Genomic DNA, 17,754 nt, shown 5'->3' on the forward strand with positions numbered 1-17,754 from the left:
ATAACTGTTTCACCGTGGGTATTTCTATTTTAATTTATTTAGCACATTTATTGGCTATTCAAACATGAAAACAAGTTTTAGATACTTTGTGGCTCTAATAAATGGTAAAACATAACAATATCCCTGCAGAAAAATCCAGCTTAAAGCAGCCTAGGCTGGTAAGCTGGTTTTAGCTGGTCGACCAGGCAACTGACCAGCAAAATCCAGCTAAAACCAGCTTGACCAGCCTGGTTTAAGCTGGACATAGCTGGTTTTAGCTGGTCATCTCCCAGCCTGACCAGCTAAGACCAGGCTGGAAATGGCTGGAAACCAGCCTGGAAATGACCAAAACCCCTCTAAAACCAGCCAACCAGCCTAGGCTGGTTTAAGCAGTTTTTTTCAGTAGGGATTTTTGACAAAATGTTCTAAAATGATTGTTTACAAGTGCCTAAGTGGGATTCGAACCCCGTTCTTTATGAAAAGAAAGAAAAATCTGATTGGCTCTGACATTACTTTCACCAGTGGGCAGGTACTTCAATCTGATTTGCTGGTCTCTCACGCGCATATTCAGTCTCTCTGCGTTTGCTTGAGTTTTGTCCACACTGGCGCTTCATACCTTTCCTGCTTTTGCTCTCCACAGATCCTCCTGATAAATTGATTATTACAGAATGTTGATATGGTTTATATATTGCTACACTATTTAGTAACAATACACGAAAAACTATGAGGTTAAGGTAAATTCTATAATAAATACTAGTGTTTTTGAGAGTTAGGTATACTGCCTATGCTTAAGCCTAGTATTATTTACAAGTTGTTAATGAATGCTTCAGCATACTGTAGTATTAGGAATAGTGAACTAATAAAATGAAATACAGAGTGTAGTTTTACTACAGTAAAGTGTGGTGAATTGTAGTATAATATACCCTATATTGTAAAAAACTACAGCACTGGGTCATTTGTTTATATTACACTTGTGTTACCATAGCAACTATAATATTTCCCCAACAGATTAATTAAAGTACTTTACTATAGTACTGTTCAAAACCCTGTCCATGCCAATAGATGTGTTCAGGGGCCCTGTGGAACAGCTTTTCTTCAAAATGAAGAGGATGACATGGAAAATGTTCTCCACAATCTCATCAATAATGTGGAAGACAGCAGAGACGTGTTCACTTTATTTTAGTTGCCATGATAAAATGGGATTGATAGTGAGATTTATTTAAAGAGTGAATAATACAGTAGGCTATAATACCTAATCAAGTTTTTCCTTATTTTTATCACAGTTACATTTCTGCTTGCGTTAGTTATATTTTTGTTTAAATGTTTTTTATTTGATTAGTATGGTGAACCTTTTGGATGTTTAATAAATGTTTGTAAAACAAAATGCATTCTTTACATCCAACATCTATTCTCTGTGTCTTTAAGTGTTTAAAAACTGGAAATATCTCATCATATAACATACAGCCAAAATGTTATGGTTTATTAGATAAAAAATTTAATATGTAAGTCTATTTTAGTATTTTGGTTATTGTTAATAAATAGTGCCTCAATATAAATCATATCAAAAAGCACAAAAGGAAGAGGAAACACAAGACACAAATTCTGTATATAATCTCTGAGAGCGCGCAGGAAAATGTGCGTGTGAGCAGTGTATATTTGAGAGCGAGAAAATTTGCGCGTGAGCAGCGTATCACACAAGGTAGAGAGCAAAGTTCTTCATTGTTATGTGAAGAAAACAACGTTATTGTTTGTATGAAGTAGCCTACTTCAATTAGAATATGTGCTACCATTTTACATTGCTGCTAGACAGATTTGCATCTCCATCTCTTTAGCACACACGAGATTCAATTGACAAAATACCAATTTCACTCAATTTTACTTTGCAGCATACAGGAGTTGTTGGTCTACTGCTGCCTCATTGAGGTTGTTTATGTAGTTTTAGTTAATCACAAGTTGATCACTGAAGACATAACATAGCACAACTAAACTTAATGAACTAGACAGCAGTAGACCTGCAATTTCTGTGTGATGTGAGGCAAAATGGACTCTTTTTTTGGTGGAACTCATTCTTGTGCAATAGGCTGTGTAGACGAGACGCAGCACTGTTTAGCACTTTTTCAGAAAATTACATTTGTATCTTTATATATCTAAGCAATGTTCTTTCATTAAAAAAAGGTTTGTTTAATAAATACAGATATTACAGCCATACATTAAAAAGACTCGAAAAGACTCGAAAATCAAACTATAGGACTTTGGACTTGACTTGAGACTTGTTGCCTTTGACTTGGGACTTGACTCGGGACTTGCCTGTCTTGACTCGGGACTTGACTCGGGACTTGAGGGCAATGAATTGAGACTTACTTGTGACTTGCCAAACAATGACTTGGTCCCACCTCTGGGAGAGACCCCCCCCCATGATTGTGAAGCGCTTTGGGTGTATGGCCATACACAATAAATGCGCTATATTAATACACATTACATTTACATTACAATTCTTTAGCTCCTGGTTAACTATAATTTAGACTCAACATTGAATACCCTGCGATGTGGCTATTGCGAATGCGCAAATTGCAATATCGATGCTGAAACTATATGTTGTGCAGCCCTAATGTAAAGGATAGTTCACACCATACTGAAAACTTCATTTACATCATTTACCTTATTTGTTCCAAGCTGGTTTGACTTTCTTCTGTTGAACCACTGACTTGCATAGTATTTGTTTATCCCAACTTTAGAAGTCAATAGTCACAATTTTTAAGTTTTCTGCAAAATATCTACTTTAATGTTTAACAGAATAAAGAATTTTAAAAAGTTTCAAAACCTCTTAAAGATGAGTAAATAGTGAGCAATTTTTCATTTTTGGGTGAACAAGGCCTTTAATATTCTTTCACAGTTTCCTTTGAAACCACGTTTTATTTTTAGAGAGTACTGTAAAGATCTTTATTTATGTAATGTGTTCACACTGATAGTTTTTGACACTTTTTCTTTTTTCTGAATCTTTTTTCAGCAAGCCATTGATATACGTGAGGAATTGCCTGAGCAGACAGCCAAGAGAATGTTCACTCTTCTGGGGATGCTGAAATACAAACCTTCTGGAGGAATGTCTGAAGTGTAAGACAGAAAATAACTGTTCAAAAGTAGTTTATAATGTAATTTAATCATTTATTCCAGTGATTTTAAAGATGATTTTTCAACTTCATTACTCCAGTCTTCATGATCCTTCAGAAATCACTCTGATATGAATTATTATTATTATTGTTGTTATTATTATTATGAATGCTATATAATAAAAGCAATAATGACTGGAGTAATAATTTCATTTGAAACTACATTCAATAAGGAAGCAGTTATTTAGAATTGTGATAAATATTTTTTAAAAAGTTTACATTTAATAAATGCTACTTTGATGAACAGAATGTTTTTTTTTAAAACATGGAGGAAAAAAAACAATATATATATATATATATATATATATATATATATATATATATATATATATATTTATTTATTTATTTATTTATTTTCTTCGTATTTCACACATCTAATCAGCTTTAAAATGTCGATTGAACAGAAGCAGTTTTCGTCAGGGTTTGGTGTCGGGCAGTAAGCCTGTGGTGCACCCCATCCTGCACTGGCTGTTACAGAGGATTCCAGAGCTGAAGAAGAGAGCGTATCTGGCCAGATTCCTCGTCAAACTAGAGGTTCCTGCTGAGTTTCTGCAAGATGATGTCATTGCTGAGACCTACCACCAGGTATGCCTGCTGAAGTTATGGCATAGTCTAAAAAGATTTGTTTTTAGATTCTGTTCCCTCACAGTTTGATGCCGTAAAAATATATATAATCCACACCAATGCACAATAACACTCCTGTTGTAAATGCACACTGCACTTTTGTCGGCTACTTCCTTGTGCTCTTTAGAGTTGTTAAAATGTCAAAATGTTTTTTTCATTCATCAACTGGTAAAATTGCATATTATATTATATTTTATTATATTATATTATATTATATTATATTATATTATATTATATTATATTATATTATATTATATTATATTTATTATAATTAGTGCAGTCAAAGATTAATCATGATCAATCGCATCCTAAATTAATTTATTATGTATATGTAAAACATCCACTGGTAATATTGCATATAATGTAATATAATATAATATAATATAATATAATTAGTGCAGTCAAACGAACATTAAGGGTGCTTTCACACCTGTGAATCAATTCTTTTGTTCCGAAACAGGGATTAAAATTGTTACAATGTTGCTCTTTGTTCTTTGTGCGGTTCGCTTCCACAAAGCAAAGTTTCTAAACAGATCAAAAGAGCTAAAACAAGTCAAGTGCGGGTAAACTCTCCTCATATTGGTCAGAGTTTTCTTTATTTTGCAGAGTCCTACTCAGCTGTCATGTGTCCTTATTTTAATTTAAGACGAGGAGCAATAAGACATTATAAGTGAAAGGTTGCACTTTAATTTTGAATGGTGACACCCTAAGACGTCGTCACCTAATATAAATCAGAGGTAAGACTTTCTCATACACAGCAGTTGGCTTGTTTTACATTATAGAGAGAAATAGCAGATTAACCAAGACTGCTGCTTGGTCAATTTTCCTAACGGATACAGCTCTCGTTAATAGTTCAGCATGCTTTCACTTTCGTATTTGACATGAAACGCACATTTACCGGTAGGAACGACATCCTGCCATACTCATAATTCTCTCTTTATATAGCCATATATGCCTATTACATGTCCATAATACACTGTGATACAGCATAACCTGGCTTTCTCACAACAATTGATTGGCTCCAGAGTTTGTTTCAATCGAGCCGAGCCACCTCATTCAGGTGATCTCGGACCGATTGTTTTGGATCCGAGCGCGATTGCTAGATTCACATATGCCAAACGAACCATGCTAACTGGGGAAACGTGCCAGGTTCTGAAACAAAAGTCTAGGTGTGAAAGCAACCTTAAACTCCACACAGAAATGCCAACTGACCCAACCAGGACTCAAAACAGCGACCTTCTTGCTGTAAGAAGACAGTGCTAACCACTGAGTCACTGTGTCACCCAATTAGTATCTTATTAAAGATATATATAATTTCATTGCTTCTATAATTCCTCAAAAATAGTTTTTACATTAATAACATTTAAAATTGAAGTGCAGACAAAAATTAATACAAATCTGTTCCGAAAATTTTGTGATAAGATTGCAAAAATTATTAAATATTTTGTTTGTGTACTTCCTATAGATTCTGTATATATTTGTGTACGGTTTTTGATTAACAGACATTTCCATTTTATTGTTTTCTTAGTATGAGGAGCTGGTGGAGGGCTTCAAGAACATCCACAAAGAGTGTGAACAGTTGAAGAGTTCTGGTTTCTCCACTGCTGAGATTCGACGGGTAAGAAAGTCAGTGCTGCCAAGGTGCTTTCTGGTTATGTAGTGTTCTGTGTTATTTACACAATAATTTGTTGCTGCAGGACATTGTTGCAATGGAGGAGGAGAAGGATCAGCTCATCAAAAGAGTGGAACGTCTTAGAAAAAGGGTATGGAGCTTAAATTATGTATGTGAAAAAATGTATTATAGAAATATACCTGCAAAATTTTCACTCTTTAAAACGCCTAAAAACGAATGTTAAGCCAACTTTCCACAATCATTTGTGAACAACTGTCTTAATATTATGGAAGCCTGTTGCCACCACTGAATATCAATAAAAAAATAAAATTTGAAAAAGTATTTCAGAGTTCTGAAATATAAAGTTACAATTCTGAGTTATAATGTCAGAATTCTGAGATATAAAGTTGCAATACTGAGTTATGATCAGAATTCTAAAATATAAAGTCAGAGTTCTGAGATATAAAGTCGCAATTCTAAGTTATAAAGTCAGATTTCTAAGTCATAAAGTCAGAATTCTGAGTCATAAAGTCAGAATTTTGAGATATAAAGTTGCAATTCTGAGTTATAATCAGAATTCTGAAATATAAAGTCAGAATTCATTCATTCATTTTCTTGTCGGCTTAGTCCCTTTATTAATCCGGGGTCGCCACAGCGGAGTGAACCGCCAACCTATCCAGCAAGTTTTTACGCTGCGGATGCCCTTCCAGCCGCAACCCATCTCTGGCAAACATCCACACACACATTCACACACACACTCATACACTACGGACAATTTAACCAACCCAATTCACCTGTACCGCATGTCTTTGGACTGTGGGGGAAACCGGAGCACCCGGAGGAAACCCACGCTAACGCAGGGAGAACATGCAAACTCCACACAGAAACGCCAACTGAGCCCAGGCTCGAACCAGCGACCTTTTTGCTGTGAGGCGGCAGCACTACCTACTGCGCCACTGCTTCGCCATAAAGTCAGAATTCTAAGATATAAAGTTACAATTCTGAGTTATAGTCTAAATTCTGAGATATAGTCGCAATTCTGAGTTATGATCAAAATTCCGAGATATAAAGTCAGAATTCTGATATATAAAGTTGCGATTCTGAGTTATAGTCAGAATTCTGAGATATAAATTCGGCATTCTGAGGTATAAAATCAGAATTCAAGATATAAAGTCAGAATTTTGATATATAAAGTTGCAATTCTGAGTTATAGTGAGAATTCTGAGTTATGAAGTCAGAATTCCAAGATATAAAGTCAGAATTCTGAGATTGAAAGTCAGAATTCTGATATATAAAGTTGCAATTCTGATTAATAAAATCAGAATTCCCAAATATAAGGTCAGAATTCAGAGATATAAAGTCAGAATTCAGAGATATGAAGTCAGAATATAAGGTCAGAATTCCGAGTTAGAAAGTCCCTATTCTGTTGTTTTAAATTGAACAGAAAGTTTAATTTAATGTCTGTTAGCAAGATATCTACAATAAGCAAGATGAATCAGTTTTCATAAATATTTATTAATGCTTTGGCTATTGTGATCATTCTTTCAGCCTGTAATACATGTGTTTGTTGTGTAATAAACCATATATACTGCAAAATAATAACATGACAAGTCTGCAGATTCTGATTTATGGGAACTTGCGATGCTGTTCTGTCCACTAGGTGGAGGCAGTGGCAAACCACCAGCGCATGCTGGACCTGGCCAGACAGTTAAGAGTGGAAAAAGAAAGAGAGGAATCACTCGCTCATCAGAAACAGGAGCAGAAAAACCAGGTAGAGACCAAGAGTTTGCATGTTTGCAGGAAATCGAAGAGTTATTATCTATTTTCAAGTATCAAGTATCTGCTAGGCATTCCGATAACATAGATTGTTTCGTCTCTTCTGTAGCTCTTCCAGGCAGAGCAGAGACTGCAGAGATGTCAGATCCAGCTCAAAGACTTACAGCAGGCAGCAGCAGACGAAAAGCCAGAGAGTAAGTTAATTCGCCTAAGGAAACCTTTCCCAGAATGACTCATTACATTGGTTAATAATAAGATGTCTTCAATATTTTACTTTTTCGAAAGGTAACATGCATGTGTTCTTAAACCATAGGCCTTATGAAGAGACTTGAGGAGGACATTAAGTTCAACTCCTACATGGTGTCTGAGAAGCTCCCCAGAGAGTTGGAGAATATGAGAAAGGTGGTGCAGTACCTACAGAAGGTGGCGTCTGAGCCTGCTATGGGCCAGGCAGAACTGAGGGAGCTGGAGGACAAGGTGAGCTTTTAAAGGGATAGTTCCTATTTTACAGGAGATACTCAAACTGTTCAAACTGGTTCTGTTTATACACCCACTCACATATCGTATAATCAACTAAATGAAACAAAGTAAGTATCTAAAGACTTTTTACTATAAGTTTTAGTCAAGAAGACATATTCTATTAAAGGGATAGTTGACCCGAAAATTGAAAATAGTAGGAAATACTAAAGGAAGGAATAGACTAAGGAAAGTCAATGCTTACAGGACTCCAGCTTTCTTCAAAGCTTCTTCTTTAGTGTTTAACAGAAGAAAGAAACTCAAAAAAGCTTTGGAACGATATGGGTGAGTAAATTATGACATAATTTTCAGTTTTGGGTGAACGGTCCCTTTAAGACGGAAGTTTGAACTTGAGTACTCTTCCAGTAAAAGTTCAAGATTGGTAGGATTTTTTCACCATGAAAGTTCAGTATAATCAGTAATATTGTGAAAAAAGCAGTCATTCATTTTTTTTTCAGCTTAGTCCGGTTATTAATCTAGGGTCGCCACAGTGGATGCCCTTTCAGCTGCAACCCAGTACTGGGAAACATCCATACACGCCCATTCACGCACATATCTTTCCACCTTTCATACCTTGTTGCCTTTCCAACTTACCTAATTCACCTATACCAAGTGTGTTTGTGTTTGTGGGGTAAACCGGAGCTAGAGAGAACACAGGGAGAGCATGCAAACTTCACACAGAAGTGCCAACTGACCCAGCCGAGGCTTGAACCAGCGACCTTCTTACTGTGAGGCGATTGTGCTACCCACTCCGCCATCGTGCTGCCCCTTTTATATATTACAAATTTAATTTGTTCTTGTCATGCAAACTAAAAATTACCATGATTATTTTTCTGGTCTTCAGTGTCACATGGTCCTTCACACCTTTCTAATATGCTCAGGGTTTTTTGTGAATAACATGATTTTTTTAATAGACAGAAAGATCAAAGATTAGTGTTTGCTTGAAATGGAAATCCTTTATCACATTACAAATACCCAAGTCACTTTTGATCAATGCAATGTACCCGTACTGAATTAAAGACTTTTTTACTGACCCGAAATGTTTGAACGCTAATAAATATGGCACTGGAATATGTCTTTTGTTCATTAGATAAGAGAAACCAACACTGAGATCAATCATTTGATTGAAAAGAGGATGATGCGGAACGACCCAATGGATGATAAACTCTCTCTTTTCAGGCAGCAGGTGAGGCGTCATCCCTCTTTTTCCCTTTTATCACCTACTTGACTTTGAAAGCTCGAACAGGTGTTGTTCTTCACAATTTACCTGATGAGTCACATTTATTTTAGGCAGGGAGATCACCCTGTCTATCTTTATTCATGCAGGGTTGAGTAATGTGTGATTTAGTTTTGCCCCTTAGCTTTCTCAGAATTGAAACACGGGGTATAGGTGACCACGTGACCTCTGGCCTTCATACCCGTATGGAGAGATGATGCACTTGTCCTGTGTGTCTTTGAACTTAAAAGAATGTTTGATGTTCTCTGATTTGCTAATGTAACTGTGCCAGATGTCTATTATCATATTGTATTACAATACTCTCTCAAAATCAGATTTGCCCTTCTGATAGCAGATGCTTTTGTATAACATCTAGGCTGTATAATTGACGTTTGTCTGATGCAACTGATCTTCCTACATAGCGGTTTCCAAAAGTCCATGGGGCAATTTGCACTGAACATGCTTTTGTATCTAATGCAAACCACAAGGTGGTGATATGGAGATGTGCTTTTTTACACTTCAATTTTTTATTCATGCATTCATTTTCCTTTGGCTTAGTCCCGTTATTCATCAGGGGTAGCCACAGCGGAATGAACCGCCAACTTATCCAGCTTATGTTTTACACAGCGGATGCCTTTCCAGCGGCAACCCAGTACTTGGAAACATCCATACACACTCATTCACAGAAGTACACTACAGCCAATTTAGTTAATTCAATTCACCTATACCTCATGTCTTTGGACTGTGGGGGAAAGCGGAGCACCTGGAGGAAATCCACACAAATATGGGGAGATAATGCAAACTCCACACAGAAATGCCAACTGACATAGCCAGGACTCGAACCAGCAACCTTCTTGCTGTGAGGTGACAGTGCTAACCACTGAGCCACTATGATGCCCCTCTCCAATTGTTTTATTTTTGTAAAACTTGAGTAAATTGAGTAACAATTTTTTATTTATTTTTTATTATGCAAGAAAGAACATTTACAAAGACACAATATGAACAAAGTTCATCATCAGCTGGTCACTGGTGTACCTCAGGGATCTGTTCTAGGTCCCCTATTATTTTCTATTTACACCACAGCACTGGGAAGAATAAAAGGGTTACATAAATAAATGTCAGCAAATTATACACGTTCACACCAAGAAAGAGTTTTACATGCAATATAATTGTTGAAGCAGGGCTCGAAATTGCGACCATTTTGGTCGCATATGCGCCCGAAAATTAATCTATGCGACCTCATAATATATCTGGGAGCATTAGAGCGACTGCAGATAATGGTTGTAGTGCGACCTGTTTTGATTTTTTGTAAAAACGTGCTGAATCACTCTTCCCTGCCGCTATATTGGTTCATTATAGCTGTCATTCACTCAAGGTATTCCGCTGTCAGATGACAGGGAAGGAGCTTTTATGACCACGGGAAATGCAAACGGCTGAAGAGTAAAAACTTAAAGCACACAGGTTTGCAAACCCCACCTAAAGTTGAGGTGCAGATGAAAGCGATCATGACACGTCACGTGGTGAATAATGATCCGCCAGCTGAGATCAATCGAGTACGCGCTTCTTGGAGAAGGCGCTCGAATCTCGATGCGTTGCATTCACTGCGTGTTCAGCGCAAATGTCCGCTAAAAGTCAAATCTAATACTGTACATATCATCGCCAAAGAAGCTCGCCTTTACTAAGTTTACACTGAAACTGCGGCTCATAACAAAGACCGGTATTCCGCCGGTGGTCATCGCAAGAATCTTGCGCTGCCTGCTCATAAATTGGGTCGGCTGACTCGCCTGCTTTTCCACTAACACAGAAAAATGAAGATCAGCTCAGACTGAACCTTTAAATTGACACAAACTGAAACCAAATCTTTTAAAGAGTGATAGAAGTGAGACTTTATTTACTTTCTTTTGTCTATTCTTTTTTGAGGTGTATATTATTTTTATTTTTTATTTAGTTACTGATGACTGCTTTGCAGCTTTCCTCATTGAATTGAATGATTTATTATAATCTTTTGTTTGTTTTGTAGCAGAAATATTATTTATTAAACTGACATGCATATAAAAACAGCAGTACCAAATACATATTTCTTACTGCAATGCTTCATTTTTGTTTGATGCAAACTATACAATTATTTTTCATAAAGTAACAGACTTTTTATAGCAGATAACCTACATTCATGCACATTCAAGGCAGTATCATAATGAGAAATGGAATTCATTTTTTACTATTATTGTCATTTTCATCATCACTAATATTCTATAATTATTAGACATTCATTTTGGAATTATTGCACACAAATATCAATGTCTTCGCAGCATTAGTTAGATAGTTGTTTCTGGTTTTTGTCAGTCCTATTAATGTTGTTTTAAAATACAATAAATCCCTTAAAAAGCAATTTGCAGCGGTGCTCAATCATTTTTGGTGAGTGCTCCTAATTTTTTTCTGGTGCTCCTAAATTTATTTTGGTGCTCCTAAATATTTGAAGTTGGGAGCACCGGTGCTACCAAGTAAAAAAGTTAATTTCGAGCCCTGCGAAGCATTTTAAGAAGTTCACTTTTAAATCTAAATCTTTTCTGAAATTAAAAAGGGTGTTTCTTTGCAAATGTACATTTATGGATGTAAAATTTTGCCAGAAAAAGCAATACTTTAATAATAAATTTACTATGAGAGGGGTGTAGGTTAAAAGAGTAACGGAATAATACAACATTTGGGATATACAAAAGTTTGGAAATTATTTATTTTTTCATAAAATTGGAAAAGCCCACCCAAAACACTTTACAGTAAGTAAGTACATTTCCAAAATAAATGATTTAATGTTTCTTCATATTGAGTACAAAATGAGCATTTGGTGGAAATAGTGTTATTAAATGTAGCTAGTTTGAGATTTACTGGGAAGCAATTATGAATGATTTTAATTGATACTTCAGCAGCTTTATTAGATAGAGATGTGCTTTTTAAAAGTTGAAGATCTTTTGACTTTTTTAAAATAGCAGGTTGGATATTTATTTAATGTAGGAAAGCAATGTAAAAGCAGTGCAAATTTATATTTGTATAGTTATAAAATATATTAAAACCATAAACTAAAATTCATTATTTGTTATGGAATGAAATAAACAACTTACAAAAAAGTTGTGAAAGAAGAATACATTTAAAATGCAATGAATTTGTTCCTTTAGGCCGCTATTATAGTCCGTAAGAAGGAAACAAAGGTGGAGGAGTTGCAGGAGGCCCGTGAGGAGCTGGCGGCAGTGGAAAGAGAGCTGAACATGAAGACCAGTCAGGCACAAGAGCGTGGAGGAGAGCTGATCCGTGGAGATGAGGTAATGAACACACACAGTCATCATCTGTAACGCCGAAACACTGCTGCATGTGCTTCAGAAACTCCTAGACTACATGGAAATGTGACAATAAACTTAAAAGAATTTGACAATTAAAAAAAGCTAAACATTTTCGTAAGGGATAAACACAATGCACAGTATGCACACGGTTTTAATATGTTTTCTGGTTTTTAATCGTTTTTTGAACTGCCTTAAAGGTGACCTATTATGCCCTTTCTAAAAGAGTTATAGTAAGTCTCTGATGTCTCTAGAGTGTATGTAAAGTTTCAGCTCAAAATACCCTACAAATAATGTTTTATAACTACCCCTTTTAGGCTTTGAGACAAATTGTGCTGTTTTAATGACTGTCGCTTTGAATTAAAATGAGGTTGTGCTCTTTTCAAAAGAGGGCAGAGCTACAAATGCCTATGTGTCAGTATAGTGGCAGATTCAAAAACAAGACTAATGTCCTATGCCAATGAGGGAGAGCTTGTCACTAATGGGCGGGGCTTTCCCCCTCTGATGACATGTGCAACAGGAGAATGCCAATCAAACTGTTTTGCAGACTTCTTATGAAGTGTGATTATAATTTGTAAAATTAATAACATTTTTACAGTTAGGAGCTGGCTATATTTACCAACTGTTCCCACACAACTGTTTATACCTATTATAATAGGGATTTTTTGCATTATAAGCCCTTTTCAAGGCTAAATTCAACAAGTTGCTGGAAACATTTCTTGGCCCATATTGACATGAGAGATTTGCGGTGTTACTGCAGATTTGTTGTTCCAGCACATTCTAAAAGATTTACATCTAGTGACTCTGGAGCACATTTAGAACTTCCTGTCATGTTCAGGAAACCAGCTTGAGATGATTTTTGTGTTACCATACTTGAATTAGCCGTCACAAGACAATTAGACTGTGGTTACTAAGGTATGAACAAGAATACTCGAGCAGGCTGTGGTGTTTAAACTACGCTTAACTTGCACTAAGAGGCCAAAAGTGTGCTAAGAAAACATTCCACCACCAATAGGCTGAATCCATGATACAAATCAGGATTGATCCATAACGCAACAGAGGAACATTTTTTACCCGAGAGCTTTTCGCATCTGGAAAAGCTCCTGAAAAAGCGTCTCCTTTACAAAAAAGACGTGGCTCCAGTTGGTGTTGATTGTCCTGTCTCTACAGATTTGGTAAGTGTGTGTGATCAGTGCCCTTTGTTTGTTCATGTAGATGGCAAAGTTAGTTCATATCGTCAGCAATACTCTTACAGTTTTTCCAGACATACCTTAGTCAAAATGATTTAGTTACTAAGTTTACAGCAGGTTAATATCACTGCAATATTATAGTACAATAATATGAACTGAAAGAATGTAAACATGTAAACACCTTAATCAAACATTTACCGTCGTGTAGGATTTTTGCTGCATTTTGTGACAGGATGGTCTATACACACAGGACTTTCTGACAATATGTTACCTACCGAGTGCATCTAAGTTACCGAGAAATGCAGAGTTTTTTTTCAGTATCAAACATACCATCAAAACTACACTCTCCAGCAGTTCATTCTTGCATCCAATGTCTAATTTGTCACGGGGAGCATGCATGAAATGTTCCTAAATGAAATTGAAAGTGCCAAACTGCAGTTAAAGTCTACAAATTAATAATTTGGCAATACATTTGATTATTGATGTCCATATAAACACATTCACTGTCTTTCTCCCCTGCGTCTGTGTTTGTTTTGCCTTTGTGAAAATCAGCACGTGCTGAAAACTCACATTTTTATGCAAAATCTTCCATCTTTCTCTCCCCCGACACTCCCACCTAAACCAAGCTAGACACACCCAGTTTCCTGACTTTTTCCAAACTAGAGGTGTGAAAGCAACCTGCTGAGACAAGGGGGTTTCGTGACCCTTTAAGTTGTTTTTGGGGCAACCTAATTAATATATGTTGAATCCACTTCAATTTGTAAAAATTATTGTTACTTAATCGATTTGTATTGGGACAGCATGATGGAATTGTGTGGAACCCAGCAATTTTTAGAGTGGACTCTACAAAAATGTCTGCAAAATTGTGGCAAACAATTAATTTGTGTTGAATTTAAACTAATTAAATGTAGTAATGTTCAACTTAATTTCTTTAACTTCAGCCCAAATAAATTGTTTATAACCACTTCACTTAATAAAACAAATTGTAAATCCAAGAAATCATCTTTGAATAATTTTTTTTATTGTATGATAAATTCAGACTACCGTTTTAATTTCTGAAATACTCAGACCAGCCCATCTGGTACCAAAAACCACGCCATGCAGACAAATAGATGCCTACATGTTTTGGTCCCATGTGATTATCTCATTAATCATTTCTATAAACAAATAAACAGGTAAGTGGCTGATGAAGATCAGAAAATGTCTTTGAAATTATATAAAATATAGAGTTTTGACTGGTCATGTAGGACCAATTCCTAATTTTAGGACCGTTCTTAATTTTGTTCTGCACAGACATATAGAGTAGCAGAGGTACAGAACATAGGACAGGTGAATGTTACATCAACAGGCTCAAACTTTCTCCCAATCAAAGCCGTGATGGTTTTTTCCAGGATGTTTCCCACAGTGCCTGTCAGTGATGAACAGGCCGGTGTCAGTTTCTGAGACCTGTGAACTATCCTGTCCTCGCTTTTTGCTGTCCGTCTGCATTTTTTTCCCAGCCTCTGCCTGAGATATTGGCCGGCCGTGCAGATAGAGTGGCACCCTTGCTAAAATAGCCACCATCCCTCCTCCAATCCTGGACTTTCTTCAGTTTTATCAGCTTCCCCATGATAATGCTTGCGTCTGTCTGTGGCTCATCCAGAACAGTAATAACAGAATGATGGATAGCTGAAACTGTAGAAAGAGTGTGTGTCTCTGTAGATGTGATGGGGATGTGCAAATCTGAGTTACTGAAATAGACAATATCTATGTATGGTCAACATGTTCAAGATAAAAGAAAGGAAAAAGGATTTTGTATTTTTGAGTTTACCTAAAACATTTTGTAAGAATTAGGAAAACTTGTCTAAATTATCATTTTATATAGGATGAGGCTTTTTGATATTTGTAGTTATTTAAAATTAATTATTTTGTGAGGAGGTAAATCTTAATGTTGTTCATTTATATCTAATAACTTGATTCAACCCACTACCCTTTATTTAAGAAAAGTTTTTGTAGGCTTTTAAATGTCATTGATGGATGGATATATGTTTGTTAGACACAACGGACCCTATCATACACCCAACGCAATAAGGCACAAGAAGTGTATAGCCTGATATGTTGCTATTTGCAGACCAGCAAAACTGTAGTTTTCACATTTTCTGCCACGTATTGTAAAATGACAAATCCATTTGCGTGCTTTTTGTGGACTTATGGGTGTTCCGTTCTAAAATGGTGGTATGTCAAGGCGCAATTTTGGCACGTTGCTATGTTGAGGGAACGCACTATTGACCGTCTAAAGTCCAGCGCAGAGTACATTAGTTATGCGCCTATTCAGGTCCAGAAATTTAGACATTGCTTAATACACACAGGATGCACTACACAAAAATCTTTACATATGAAAAAAAATTGATGGATAAAAATTTCTTATGTTCTACCTAAATATAAAAACCACTGCCAGCGTGCTTTTACCTTTTTTCTGTTTATTCATGACAATTTGCATTTTTATAATGTTATTATTATCATGAGCATTATTTATTACAGGGGTCATCAACCTTTATGAAACTGAGAGCTACTTCTTGGGTATCAATTAATGTGGAGGGCTACCAGTTTGATACACACTTTTCAAATAACATTTGCTCAATTTACTTTTAATTATACTGTATGTCATTGTTAATAATTAATGATATTCATCTATGTGAAGACACTGATATTGTGATACTCACAATAGTTATCAACAATGATTTAACAGGATAGGTAACAGATAAATATCAATGTGCAAAACTTTATTTTTTATATATCTCTGCAAGTATTTACATTTTTATTTTCACTACTCTGTTGTTCCATGTTTGTACAGATTATCAATTGTGTAACATAAATCAAAATTCAGTTGTAAGTTATCACCAAATCTCCTGCATTTTTAACACTCTTCTAACCATTGTAGTTGCCCTGAGTTGGACATCGGAGAGAGTGGAGAATTACATCCATTCTCATCTTTAAGCACAGGTTTGCTTTCCTGTCTGAAAATGCCTTGTTTTTTTATTATTTATTTATTTTTTATTAAAAAAAATGTGTAGCTCTAAATGAGGTTTCGGTTGCTGTTGGTGAGGTTTTCACCTGACTCGTGAAAAAAGACAGCTGTTTTCACAAACCTTCCAGACTTTTTCCACTTGTAGTGTGGTGCCCGGTGTGGGTTAGCATGGTAACATTGCTTGTGTGACACATTCTGAAATGTCTCTCAATATTGTGCCGCTTTGCTGTCACCAAATGAAGTAAAAAATAACTCTTCTTCCTATTCACTGTGAAAACGAGATGTTTTTTTTTTTTTTTGCCATGTTTTCAAATCATCTCCTTCTCTTTACTGCACCCGCAACCTTTGCTGTGGAGACCAGCTAGCTCTGATCTAATATGAGATATTTGTAAAAGTTTTTTTATATATATATAGCTCAAATTTACACCTTAGCAAATGTGATTTAGAAATAGCTACAAAAAGTATTAGATGCAGCTTACTGATAAGTGACGCTATGGTGAGCTATTTTTAGAACAGGCCTGAGGGCAACTCATGTGATCCTTGCGGGCTACCTGGTGCCCGCGGGCACTATGTTGGTGACCCCTGATTTATTACATGCAACCCGTCCACCTGTCGGGTTTTAGAAATGTATGCATCCCCATATAGGGCATAAGAATAGGACGCGTGTTTGCATATAACTCCGTTTTTGGCTGCCCTTCGTTATTATTGTTTATGTATTCATTTGCTGGAAATCAGAACTGCATTTAGAAATAGTTTTAAAACAAATCTTCGTGCTTAACACACAAAATTAAATATGTGGGCTAATGGATGTCTTCAGTGAAGTTTACATCGTTTCCTTATCCACAAAAGTAAAGGAGTAAAGAGTAAAAGTAAAGTAAAGAGAAAGTAAAAAGGCCAAATGGAGGAGGCTTGTTCTTTATCCTCAAACAGGTGGTCTGTTTAACTGTTTTCTCAGTAACATTCAGTTTTTCCATTCAGTTTTTCCACTTACAAAATCTGCCATGTAAATTGCAAATGCGTCATGGCGCGATGCAACTGACTCTTAAAGAGAATGGGAGATGAGACTCTTACTGGTTTAATGCACATTATACTCAAAACACACCCATAGCTTAATAGATTAAGCACAACCCTGTTAGACCACACTCCGCCGGGGCGCAGAGCATATTTTTCTGTCCTTAAAATAGCAAAAGTGGATTCAGACACGCCCTTAATGCTTTTGCACCATGCACTTTACACTTTGCTCCTGGATCCTTAAAATAGAGCCTAATATGTCTCATAATGCTATGACAATCCAGAAAAGCACATGGTTAGAGAGCTGTCAAATAACAAGACTAGAAA

At 36.1% G+C, this 17,754-nt stretch overlaps 1 protein-coding gene across 3 annotated transcripts in view; it reads left to right on the forward strand.

Moving 5' to 3' along the window:
- The window catches only part of ift81 (intraflagellar transport 81 homolog), a 44,900-nt gene that overhangs the window by 3,089 nt on the left and 24,057 nt on the right, over positions 1 to 17,754 (forward strand). Inside the window, exons 2-10 of one of the 3 annotated variants that reach the window (XR_015496987.1) lie at positions 2,987 to 3,090; positions 3,551 to 3,731; positions 5,299 to 5,388; positions 5,468 to 5,533; positions 7,043 to 7,153; positions 7,268 to 7,352; positions 7,472 to 7,635; positions 8,765 to 10,067; positions 11,422 to 12,204. Coding sequence is in view for 2 of the 3 variants with exons in the window: in NM_001002313.1 (NP_001002313.1) it covers positions 2,987 to 3,090; positions 3,551 to 3,731; positions 5,299 to 5,388; positions 5,468 to 5,533; positions 7,043 to 7,153; positions 7,268 to 7,352; positions 7,472 to 7,635; positions 8,765 to 8,860; positions 12,061 to 12,204 (1,041 nt within the window). In the remaining variant the exon portion in view is untranslated. 3 annotated transcript variants of the gene reach the window in all.

Source organism: Danio rerio, chromosome 8 (assembly GCF_052040795.2).
Source record: "Danio rerio strain M-AB ecotype USA chromosome 8, GRCz13ab, whole genome shotgun sequence".
NCBI lineage: Eukaryota > Metazoa > Chordata > Actinopteri > Cypriniformes > Danionidae > Danio > Danio rerio.